The 13097-nt window shown below is 40.3% G+C and overlaps 1 protein-coding gene across 3 annotated transcripts in view; it reads left to right on the top strand.

Moving 5' to 3' along the window:
* Positions 1-12976, top strand: part of reln (reelin) — a 108228-nt gene extending 95252 nt beyond the window's left edge. Inside the window, exons 63-65 of one of the 3 annotated variants that reach the window (XM_026245758.1) lie at positions 8462-8560; positions 9187-9192; positions 11844-12976. In XM_026245758.1, coding sequence (XP_026101543.1) covers positions 8462-8560; positions 9187-9192; positions 11844-11940 — 202 coding nt within the window. In that variant the 3' untranslated portion in view covers positions 11941-12976. Of the gene's footprint in view, positions 1-8461; positions 8561-9077; positions 9193-11843 lie in introns of those variants that run through there. The other 2 variants (XM_026245757.1, XM_026245760.1) reach the window with 2 other exon arrangements.
* Positions 12977-13097: the final 121 nt, after the last annotated feature.

Genomic DNA, 13097 nt, shown 5'->3' on the forward strand with positions numbered 1-13097 from the left:
GCTTGGCGGGAAAGTAGCATATCCTACCGAAAAGCATTAAAAACGGCTAGATCTGATTACTTTTCTTCTCTTTTAGAAGAAAACAAACATAACCCCAGGTATTTATTCAATACAGTGGCTAAATTAACGAAAAATAAAGCCTCAACAAGTGATGACATTTCCCAACACCACAGCAGTAATGACTTTATGAACTACTTTACTTCTAAAATCGATACTATTAGAGATAAAATTGCAACCATTCAGCCGTCAGCTACAGTTTCGCATCAGACAGTGCACTATAGACCCCCTGAGGAACAGTTCCACTCATTCTCTACTATAGGAGAGGAAGAATTGTATAAACTTGTTAAATCATCTAATCTTACAACATGTATGTTAGACCCTATACCATCTAAGCTCTTAAAAGAGGTGCTTCCAGAAGTCATAGGTCCTCTTTTGACTATTATTAATTCCTCATTGTTATTAGGACATGTCCCCAAAACCTTCAAACTGGCTGTTATTAAGCCTCTCATAAAAAAGCCACAACTTGACCCCAGAGAACTAGTTAATTATAGACCAATCTCGAATCTCCCTTTTCTGTCCAAGATACTAGAAAAGGTGGTATCCTCACAATTATATTCCTTCTTAGAGAAAAATGGTATATGTGAGGATTTCCAGTCAGGATTTAGACCGTATCATAGTACTGAAACTGCTCTCCTTAGAGTTACAAATGACCTGCTCTTATCATCTGATCGTGGGTGTATCTCTCTATTAGTTTTATTGGATCTTAGTGCTGCGTTTGACACAATTGACCACAACATTCTTTTGCATAGACTTGAACACTTTGTTGGCATCAGTGGAAGTGCATTAGCATGGTTTAAATCGTACTTATATGACCGCCATCAGTTCGTAGCAGTGAATGAAGATGTATCATATCGATCACAAGTGCAGTATGGAGTACCTCAAGGCTCAGTTCTAGGGCCGCTACTCTTCACGCTTTATATGTTACCCTTGGGAGATATCATCAGGAAACATGGTGTTAGCTTTCACTGTTATGCTGATGATACGCAGCTCTATATTTCCTCGCAGCCCGGTGAAACACACCAATTTGAAAAACTAATGGAATGCATAGTCGATATAAAAAATTGGATGACGAGTAATTTCTTACTGCTAAATTCAGAAAAAACAGAGGTGTTAATCATAGGGCCTAAAAACTCTACTTGTAATAACCTAGAACACTGTCTAAGACTTGATGGTTGCTCTGTCAATTCCTTGTCATCAGTTAGGAACCTAGGTGTGCTACTTGATCGCAATCTTTCCTTAGAAAGCCACGTTTCTAGCATTTGTAAAACTGCATTTTTCCATCTCAAAAATATATCTAAATTACGGCCTATGCTCTCAATGTCAAATGCAGAAATGTTAATCCATGCATTTATGACTTCAAGGTTAGACTACTGTAATGCTTTATTGGGTGGTTGTTCTGCACGCTTGGTAAACAAACTACAGCTAGTCCAAAATGCAGCAGCAAGAGTTCTTATTAGAACCAGGAAGTATGACCATATTAGCCCGGTCCTGTCCACACTGCACTGGCTCCCTATCAAACATTGTATAGATTTTAAAATATTGCTTATTACTTATAAAGCCCTGAATGGTTTAGCACCTCAGTATTTGAATGAGCTCCTTTTACATTATACTCCTCTACGTCCGCTACGTTCTCAAAACTCAGGCAATTTGATAATACCTAGAATATCAAAATCAACTGCGGGCGGCAGATCCTTTTCCTATTTGGCACCTAAACTCTGGAATAACCTACCTAACATTGTTCGGGAGGCAGACACACTCTTGCAGTTTAAATCTAGATTAAAGACCCATCTCTTTAACCTGGCATACACATAACATACTAATATGCTTTTAATATCCAAATCCGTTAAAGGATTTTTAGGCTGCATTAATTAGGTAAACTGGAACCGGAACACTTCACATAACACCGTACTTTCTACATCATTAGAAGAATGGCATCTACGCTAATATTTGTCTGTTTCTCTCTTGTTCCGAGGTCACCGTGGCCACCAGATCCAGTCTGTGTCCAGATCAGAGGGTCACTGCAGTCACCCGGATCCAGTACGTATCCAGACCAGATGGTGGATCAGCACCTAGAAAGGACCTCTACTGCCCTGAAAGACAGCGGAGACCAGGACAACTAGAGCCCCAGATACAGATCCCCTGTAAAGACCTTGTCTCAGAGGAGCACCAGGACAAGACCACAGGAAACAGATGATTCTTCTGCACAATCTGACTTTGCTGCAGCCTGGAATTGAACTACTGGTTTCGTCTGGTCAGAGGAGAACTGGCCCCCCAACTGAGCCTGGTTTCTCCCAAGGTTTTTTTCTCCATTCTGTCACCGATGGAGTTTCGGTTCCTTGCCGCTGTCGCCTCTGGCTTGCTTAGTTGGGGTCACTTCATCTACAGCGATATCGTTGACTTGATTGCAAATTAAAACAGACACTATTTCAACTGAACAGAGATGACATCAATGAATTCAATGATGAACTGCCTTTAACTATCATTTTGCATTATTGAGACACTGTTTTCCAAATGAATGTTGTTCAGTGCTTTGGCGCAATGTATTTTGTTTAAAGCACTATATAAATAAAGGTGATTGATTGATTGAAGAATAAAGCAAACATGAGTGACTTTAGGAGAAAATTTTTGCAGGAGCAAGACATCAGTTATTTAATATCAACAGGTGCATCTAAATAAATAATAATGTTGTGGAAAAATTTGTTTATTTCAGTAATTCAACTAAAATTGTGAAAATTGTGTATTAGTTAAATTCAGTGCACACAGACTGAAGTAGTTTAAGTCTTTGGTTCTTTTAAATCTGCAGTAGGTAACTTTTGTAAAAATATATTTTTTACATATTTGTTAAACCTGTCATTATGTCCTGACAGTAGAATATGAGACAGATAATTTGTGAAAAGATCAAGCTCCTCTGGCTCCTCCCAGTGTCCTATTGCCATTTGCAGCTGCGGTCCGTAACTTTGTTTGTGTTTAAAATGTAGAAAAATGTATATAATAAGCGAGTACACCATGAATCCATTTTCCAAACCGTGTTTTTAGCTTGTCCTGAATCACTAGGGTACACCTATAATAAGTGTTTATATTCGGACTATTTTAGATTGCTTCGGGGATACCGCGGCAGAGTAACCCAGTACCTTTGTGATTCTTCATAGACATAAACAGAGAGAAGTAGTTCCGGCTACGATGTTCTTCCGCAAGACGCAAGCAGTTCTGTTCATTAACCGCTAGAGCGTCAAAAGTTCCCTATTTTGGCTCACATGTAACAAAAACCCACCAATTCACTATCTCAACAAATTAGAATACTTCATAAGACTACTAAAAAAAAGAATTGTTGGCCTTCTGGAAAGTTTGTTCATTTATTGTACATACTCAATACATGGGAGGGGCTCGTTTTGCTTTAATTACTGCCTCGATTCGGCGTGGCATGGTGGTGATCAGTTCGTGGCACTGCTGAGGTGGTCTTGAAGCCCAGGTTTCTTTGACAGTGGTCTTCAGCTCATCTGCATTGTTTGGTCTCTTGTTTCTCATCTTCCTCTGGACAATAGCTCATAGATTCTCTCTGTGAGTTTGCTGGCCAGTCAAGCACACCAACACCATGGTCATTTAACCAACTTTTGGTGCTTTTGGCAGTGTGGACACGTGCCAAATCCTGCTGGAAAATGAAATCAGCATCTTCAAAAAGCTGGTCAACAGAAGGAAGTGTTCTAAAATTTCTTGGTAAACGAGTGCAGTGAATTTGGTTTTCATAAAACACAATGGACCAACACCAGCAGATGACATTGCACCCCAAATCATCACAGACTGTGGAAACTTAACACTGGCCTTCAAGCAACTTGTGCTATGAGCTTCTCCACCCTTCCTCCAGACTCCAGAACCTTGGTTTCCAAATAATAATAATAGTAATAATAATTCCTTACATTTATATTGTGCTTTTCTAGGCACTCAAAGTGCTTTACATTTGTCAGGGTGTATCTCCTCATCCACCACCAGTGTGCAGCATCCACCTGGATGATGCGCCGGCAGCCATAGTGCGCCAGAACGCCCACCACACACCAGCTTACTGGTGATGAAGCCAATCAGCAGATATGGGGATTATTAGGAGGCCATGATGGCCAGAGGCCGATGGGTGAATCTGGCCAGGATGCCGAGGTCACACCTCTACTCTTTCCGAAAGACATCCTGGGATTTTTACTGACCACAGAGAGTCAGGACCTCGGTTTAACGTCTCATCTGAAGGACGGTGCTTGTTGACAGTATAGTGTCCCCATCACTACACCGGGGTGCTAGGACCCACACAGACCACAGGGTGAGCACCCCCTGCTGACCTCACTAGCACCTCTTCCAGCAGCAACCTAGTGTTCCCAGGAGGTCTCCCATCCAGGTACTGACCAGATCAGCCCTGCTTAGCTTCAGTGGGCAACCGGTCTTGGGCTCCACGGTGATATTGCAGCCAGCCAATTGTATTCTAAATGAAATACAAAGCTTGCTCTCATCTGAAAAGAGGACTTTCGACCACTGGGCAGCAGTCCAGTTCTTCTTCTCCTTAGCCCAGGTAAGATGCCTCTGACTTTGTTTGTGGTTCAGCAAATTCCTTTACACATCTGTGTGTGGTGGCTCTTGATGCCTTGACACCAGCCTTAGCCCATTCCTTGTGAAGTACACTCAAATTATTGAATCAATTTTGCTTGACAATCCTTATAAGGATGCGGTGTTAGTTATGCATCTTTTTCTTCTACACTTCTTTCCTTCCACTCAACTTTCTGTTAATGTACTTGGATACAGCACTCTGTGAACAACCAGCTTCTTTGGCAATGAATGTTTGTGGCTAACCCTCCTTGTGAAGGGTGTCAATGATTCTCTTCTGGAACGATACAACTAATAGAGGAAATCCTATCTTAACTTTGGCATCTTGGAATGTTAAAGGTTTTGGCCATCCCATTAAAAGAGGCAAGGTGTTTACCTATCTCAGATCTTTGAAAGCAGACATCTTATTTTTACACGAAACACATTTAGCTGTGGGGCAAGAGCATAAACTTAGGGCAAACTAGATATCTCATGTATATCAGGCTCCTTTCAACTTCAATTCTACTTTGCAAAGGGTATTTCATTTCAGCTTGATTCGATGACTGTGGACTCTCATGGCAGATATGTCATAATTTCAGGAAAACTTAGCTCTCTGCAAATCACAATGTTAAATATATATGGTCCTAATATTGATGACCCTCCATTTTTAAAAAAGGTTTCTGATCTAATACCATCTGGGTGTGTAAATGTAATTATCAGCGGTGACTTCAATTGTTATTTAGATCTGCTTTTAGATCCGCAAAGCCACCTCCAAGTATAACCTCAGTGCCAATCTTCAGTAGATTGATTGAGGAAAGGAACATGGTAGATATTTGGAGGCTGCAACACCCAGCAGAAAATGAATACTCATTCTATCCACAGGTTCATAAATCTTACACTAGGATTGACCGTTTCTTAGTTACTTCTGAACTGAAACACAGAATAACTCATACACGGTACCATAGCATTCTGATATCAGACCATAGCCCCATTACACTTCAGATTAATAAAGTCCCGCTCAAGTTACCATTGGAAATTCAACCCTTACTTACGTAAAGACCCAGCTTTTGAAAGCCACATTAATTCCAAACTGAATGATTTCTACATGAATAATAGCAATGGCCAAGTCTCTGATTCAACTTTATGGGATTCCCTTAAAGCAGTCATAAGGGGACATATTATTGCTTTTGAAACTGCTAGTTAGAGAAATAGAAATAGCAAGCTTTTGAGAATTGAAAATTTACTCACATCATTAGAACAGGCATATAGAATCTCCAGATTACAACAAGATTACAATAAGATTCTGAATTTAAAATATGAATATAATAAAATTTTGGTTAAAAAGAATTGAGAATCTCTTACTTAAACTGAAACAAAGACACTTTGAATTAGGCGATAAGCCAGAAACTGAGATTGTAACCAATCCAGAAGACATTAATAAATCCTTTAGGGATTTTTACTGTGATCTTCATACTTCAACATGCAACACCATCCAGGAGAATTATGAATGTTTTTTTTTTTTGACACTCTTAATCTTCCCCAGTTAGATCAAATTGCAAAAGAGGAACTAGAACGGGAATTTTCTGAAGGGGAGATATTGGAGGCCATCAAGTCTTTCCCATTGGGAAAAGCACCAGGACTAGATGGCTTTGGATGTGAATTTTATAAAGCCTTCTCTTCAAAACTAGCCCCATACTTTTTAAGAATGATTAATGACTCACATGAAAATGGGAGACTCCTCAACTCATTAAATGAGAACAAAATTCGTGTTCTTTTAAAGAAAGGAAAAGACGACACAGATCCGGCCAATTATCGACCTATATCGCTTCTTAACTTTGATCAAAAGGTGATAACAAAAGTCTTAGCAATTAGACTCTGAAAGCATATCTCAGCAATAGTACTCTAACCCTAACCCTAACGCCCAAAAGGCTTTTGACCGAATAGAATATTCATTTATATTAAAAGCACTTGAGCAATTTGAGTTTGGGAGTCGTCTCATCAAGTGGGTAAAACTTCTATATTTATGTCCTCGATCATCCATTCTAACAAACTCTAACAAATCTAAGCCTTTTGAGTTGCATCGAGGAGTTACACAAGGAGACCCCATTTCTCCTCTTCTTTTTGTTATTGTGCTGGAACCCCTAGCAGTAGGGATTAGAAGTCACCCACATATACATGGAATAAGAATGGGAATTGATGAAGCTTTGGTTCGACAATATGCTAATGATCTATTAATATATCTTTCTGATCCAGCCAATTCAGTTCCCTATCTGCTTGATTATATTACTTTTTTTTGATTGCCAAACGACAGTGAGCACAACTGAAGCTACATGTGCAAACTCTAACTACAGTCTGCACTACCAACAGTCACCTGAGCTAAACAGTTCACATCACCTGCAAAACTCATTCCAAGCAACACAACTCTTAACACACGGCTCAACACAGACTCAGTGCAGCTAAACACTACACACAACCCTCACTGAGATAACACACACCGTCACTCAGAACACACTGAGAGGAAAAACACTAGCATCAAACACCAATGCAGAAAATACTCACTTTTCATCTTTATAGTTTGAACAATTTCAATGACTTCATATGAAGTAATATTTTCTCCAAAGAAAGGAGTGACATTCTTTCACATGATTTATTAATTTTTTTAGAGCATAACAGTTCTTTAAGGTAAATTAAGATTAGCAGTTTGCTTCAATAATCTGTAGTAATTTACAGAATTACAGTAATGAGAAACTAAAAGTACATACTGACCTTTTCAGGGCTAGTCCTGAATTTGCAATCAGCAGTGTTTGAAATCTCTTCTGTTTTGAATGTGTGCTTCACAGATTTGACAGCAGTGTGTTAGCATTTGAACAAAGTGCTGTAAATCCACAGTGTTGTGCAGGTTGTGGTTAAAGTCATGGGATAAGTGTGTAGAGTTTGGAAAGCTGTGTTCAAGCAATGGAAAATGAACTAGAGTTTGGTCCACATGAACTGCTGTTGTGCAGACTGTAGTTAGAGTTTTGCACGTGTGACTCCAGTTGTGCTCACTGTCGTTTATCATCAAACAAAAACGGTAAGGCTTTCACTTAAAATCTCTGGGTATACCATGAATTGGTCCAAAAGTGAGTTCATATCACTGGATGGACACACAAGTTCCAGCCAGATTGATCCATCGCCTTTCAAAATTGTCACAGACCGCTTTATATATCTTGGAATTGTGATACCAAAGAACCCCAAACAAATATTTATTTGCAGGCCATCAGCGCAAAGAGCTGTTTCTATTCTTTACACCATGACAATAGCCATTCATGTGAAGCAAAAAGTCTACTGAACCTTCGGTGTCCATGTCAATACGTGGGAAGCAGTCCTGACACGATGACCTTCATCAAGGGTGATGTGGTGCTCGATCAGGCTCCTGAAGTCCCTCTTCAGTGGCAGTGGGTTGCTTTATGAGGAGTCTTCTATGTATAAGACGGTCGTTTCTGGGATGTCAGAAAACTCATGTGGTTATGGGGAGTCACATATCATCTTCACTGGTCCTCTTTATCTGCAAATACCTCAAATATGTGCCAAATGTTCATGCTTCAACAAGACTTTGAGCTTTGTGAGAAACAGGGTAAATGTGTTATTTTTATTTTTATTTTTTACAATAGTTTGTGCATGTGTCCAGAACATTTAATTGCTGTTAACAAATATCATTACACTTAACATGCTAAGTGACATTCTTGCCTATTTTCAAGGACCATGGAGTTTTATCTTAAGATTTAAAATTGTTCTTCTGAATCACATATGGATTGCACGACTGTGGAAGTCCATTTACTGGTGTGTTGTTTCTCTGCTGTAGTGAGGCTCGTGTGAGGGGGGTTCAGTTGCGATGGTGGCAGCCACGGCACGAGGGCGCAGGACACGATCAGTGGGCGCTGGACCATGTGGAAGTCATTCTGTGAGTACTCTTGCCTTTAATCATTTTTCCTTCACTCAGACAAAAATCGTTCAGCACAGTTTGGATTACACAAGCTGACACCTGTGAGAAAAGTGCTTTAGATTTGCCAGTAAATTCTCCTGTTGGGTGTTTAATGAAGTAAACTCATTATTAAAACCATAGTAGTACATAGTGCTGCATTGCCAATAGACATTAGGCACTCCCTGTTCCCACACACACACACACACACACACTCACACACACACACACACACACACACGTCTCAGTTCCGTCCCTCTCACTCAAGCTCTGGTCCTCACACTGCGCTCTCTCCCTCTCTCTCTCTCTCTCTCATCACTGCCCTCCACATGTTCACTGCACTCACCCGTCTGCCTCCACCATCCTCTTCTGTTCTGCAATAACCTTTACCTTACTTCCACCTAAATGTATGTTCCTCTTTGGCCCCTGTTGTTTTCACTCCCAACACTCAACTCTGTTGGCACTGCATCCCTCTGTTGCTCTGGTCCTGCTGTCGCAGGTCAGGGCTCTTTCACCCCCAGACCTTTGTGCAAGCCAGCAACAGCCCTGTCCTGCATCTTATAACCTTTCCTCTCTTCTGTATTCTGCTCCCTATGGCATGGCTGTAGTGTCAGGTAAGTGCTTTGCTTTGCTGTTCCCAGAATGCACCAGTGTTCCCTGCCTTTGGTCTCCCCTCACTGAAACTGTCTTGAACATCACTATAGACCTCATCACCCCATACAGGTGGGAAAAAATAAAGGAAATAGCACATGAAAAAGTTAGAGTTTATTATAATTTAGGTAAATCTATTAAAATTGCAAATGCAGCACAGTCTGTAATACATTGTCATTTTAAAGAATATCCAACATCTGTTAAACTGAATGACCACATTTCAGGAAGCTCTGAAACTAAAGTTATAACTGTATGTCAATATACACTACTGTGCAAAAGTCATTATACTTTTTGCTTTTGTGTGCCAGTAGGAAATATTGATTTTAGATTTCTAAACATTCATTTTCCAAATATTGTTTTTGCACAGTGATGTAAAAATCTCTGTGTTGTTTCCAATGTTGTTTTCCCCTGTATCCTACACATCTAATCTATAAAGACCCTTTCCTCTACACAGCTGGAAGTTAATGTCACCCAAGACAGATCTAACATTTAGGTTCTATACAGTACTTAATCATACACTTGGAAATATTATGGACAGAGACAGGTCAAACTATTCATCCAGGTCACTGGAGAATGTGACAATAATAACTCCTCAATATTTACCCATCCCATATCTAACTGGAGTGGCAGAAACAGGTATACTGTAGTCTGTTCAGACAACACTGTACGCCAAATGATGCACTCAAGCAAAATAGTGTAGCAGTCAAATGAAAGACTCAACATACACCCACTGGTCACTTTATCAGGTGGACCTTTCTGATTCTGGGTCGGACACTCTTTGTCCTCAGAATATTTCTCATGACGGGGCTTCAGCTTCATCTTGGAAACGGTCTCTGTAGATTCTGGTCCATGTGGAAATAATAGTGTGGACATGCGGTTATTGCAGATGTATCGACTACATATTCATGACGCACTTCTGCTGATCTAGCACAGATCTGGCAGTGAAAAAATACTTTGTCTGGTAACATAAAAAGTGCTGCTTAGCAAAATTAAGTGGGTGTCCAAAATATTTAACATAATAACAATTGTTATTACTGCTCTCACCTCACTTTCTACCACCATTAATCACTTACACCCATATTGTTCCAAACCCATAAAAACTTTGTTCTTTTGTGATACGACTGACTCAGCGTATGCTACCTGTGTTCAGCTCATATTCTCCAAAATGGTGCTACGCTGATGTGGAAAGACACAGAGGAGACAAACTGTTGAATAAAGTGGTCATTTTTGTTTTATTTGCATACAAAAAGTATTCTCATCACTTCATAACATTACGGTTGAACCCCTGATGGACTATTCTGATGATGTCTTTCATACTTTCCTGGACCTTGACACTGTTATCTACTTGGCAGTCAATAAGACAGTCACAAACCTCCCAGTTTTCATCCAAAATATCTTAAATTGTGTTCCGAGGATGAACGAAGTCATGAACTTACCCCCATGTCGTTCCAAACCTGTAGAGCTTTGTTTGTATTTGGAACACAATTTAAGATATTTTGGAAGAAAACTGGGAGGTTTGTGACTGTCCCATTGACTGCCAAGTAGAGAACAGTGTCAAGGTCCAGGAAAGTATGAAAGACTTCATCAGAATAGTCCATCTGCCATCAGTGGTTCAACCGTAATGTTATGAAGTGACGAGAATACTTCATAATTACGACTTTATTCAACAGTTTGTCTCCTCTGTGTCTCTCCACATCAGCGTAGCACCATTTTGGAGAATATGAGCTGAGCACAGACAGCATACACTCTTCTGAGTCAGTCGTATCACAAAAAAACTAAGTTTTTATGGGTTTGGAACAACATGGGGGTAAGTAATTTATGACAAAATGTTTATTTTTGGGTGGAGTATCCCTTTAAGGTTTTTAAGGATCTTGACAAACCCTTAAATAAGATCCAAGTGCCCAGTACAGTTGAATCAAACATGACGTGTGTGTGCATGCCTAGTAAAGAGCCTCTAAAGAGTCGGTTGACCCATCCCAGGTCCCTTATTTGTGATTATATTTGTTCATGAACCATTGCTAACTCTGTGTGTGGTGGCTGTTTCTCCACTAGTCCAGAGACTCACAGATAAGCACAGCTCCCTTCACCGGTCCCTCACCCTCATTACAGCACCATCTCCCACCCTCCTGTCCCTTCATGCTTTGCAGACGCCCCTTCCTGTCCTGGCTGCGTTCCTGGCTCATTGGTCCCATCCTGACGGACAGAAGAGGCAATGACAGGCTAAGCAATAGCGACTCTCAGAATTCTTTCCACATTTTCTCACACTGTCTGTCTGTCTGTCTGTCTGTCCTCCTCACAACCTCTCGCTCTTCTTACGTTTGGACTCTTGGTCTTTTTCCATCTGTCAGTCTTTCCTCAAGCTCCAACCTCAAGCACTACTCTATAGATGTTTCCACTCAAAACCTGAACCGGATTGTTGTCTTTGTCACCTATGAAACAAATAAGATGCACTGCCTCCAAAAGAACTTAAACTGAAAGACAGTGTTTGAGGTTATGAGTAAACAATCAATTAGATTTTGTAGTTTGTGGATTCAGTGCTATGTGAATTCTTAAAGAAGCCTTCCTATGAATTAGAATAGTGCATTGTTAAACCTGTCTGCTTTCGTCTTCACAGCACCCGTAAACAGAACTACATGATGAACTACTCCAGACAGACTGGTCTACATCACTACTACAACAGGAAGAGGCGGGCACTGCGGCAACGAACCTAAAAGATTCAAGAGAAAAAGCTGCCGCTCACACGTTATTCTGTTGGCTACAATCCGCTTTCCCTGATGAGAAAACAGCATGTCAGGTCACTTCTGTCAGCATCTGGCCATACTCTCTCATCTGAACGATACATTGGACCATCTAGTCCCATTTCTAGCCAATCAATGCCTTCCCAGAGCAGTGTGATGGGAAAGACAAGCACCTAAATGTGGCGATTTTTGTATACTATCTATGAACTATTGGGTTCCTAATTCTGTTTATTATAACCTTGTTTGAATTCTCCTGATGTGAACGACTGCAAAGCTCTCCTGCTCTCACCTCACTTTCTGCCACACTGTGAAGTTCTTCTGATGGTTCTGATGCTGATAAAGCTCTGAAGAGGAGAACCGAAGACGACTCGTGCTGAAGCAGTTCCTTGGATGAAGATAATGACAATGTGTTTTGCTGTTGTGTGTCTGTGGGTTCGTTTTGTGATGCGTTGATTGTGCTGTTCAATTGTTTGTTAGTTTTATACTAACTTGTATCTTTTGGGCTTGGATCATTTTTCCTTTGTGAAGCAAGGCTTGTGGAGAAGTCAGGCTTGGAGAGGCAAAAAAGAAGCAAGCAGAGAATGAACAGAAATACATTTAAAAAGAGAGACTAACGATGTTTTGTTGTTGTTGATAAATCACTTTTTTTATATATCTTGGTTCCTTAAGAATATTTATGGTGAATGGTTCTCCACTAAACCTATTTAAAATACACTGTGGGTGAAATCTGTGTTGTTGTTGTTTTTTCTGTTTGTTTGTTTTTGGTTTCAGTTAGGTTTAAGTTATAATGTCAGGTTCTCGGTTCTCATCCAGTTGTGCTGTTACACATCTCCTCATCTCCACTCTTTCTTTGATGACCTGTCAGTGTTGTTTATGATGTTACCTTCTCCCCTCTTGGTGTAGCTCTCCAATATAGCAAGTTCTTGTGTATATATATTGTATAGAAATATATATATGCAGGGATCCATCAGCCTTATAAAAGGGAAATAAAGAACTGTCAAAACCTCCAGCAGAAGAGTGGTGATTTATTAAGGTGTTAGGCTGAATTTACCCTGCCCAAAATTACCCCAATTTTTCCTCCGTCACAATCATATTCTGGGTGGGGGGGGGGGTGCTTTAACCCATAGATT

This window comes from Carassius auratus, unplaced genomic scaffold (genome assembly GCF_003368295.1).
Source record: "Carassius auratus strain Wakin unplaced genomic scaffold, ASM336829v1 scaf_tig00010418, whole genome shotgun sequence".
Taxonomy (NCBI): domain Eukaryota; kingdom Metazoa; phylum Chordata; class Actinopteri; order Cypriniformes; family Cyprinidae; genus Carassius; species Carassius auratus.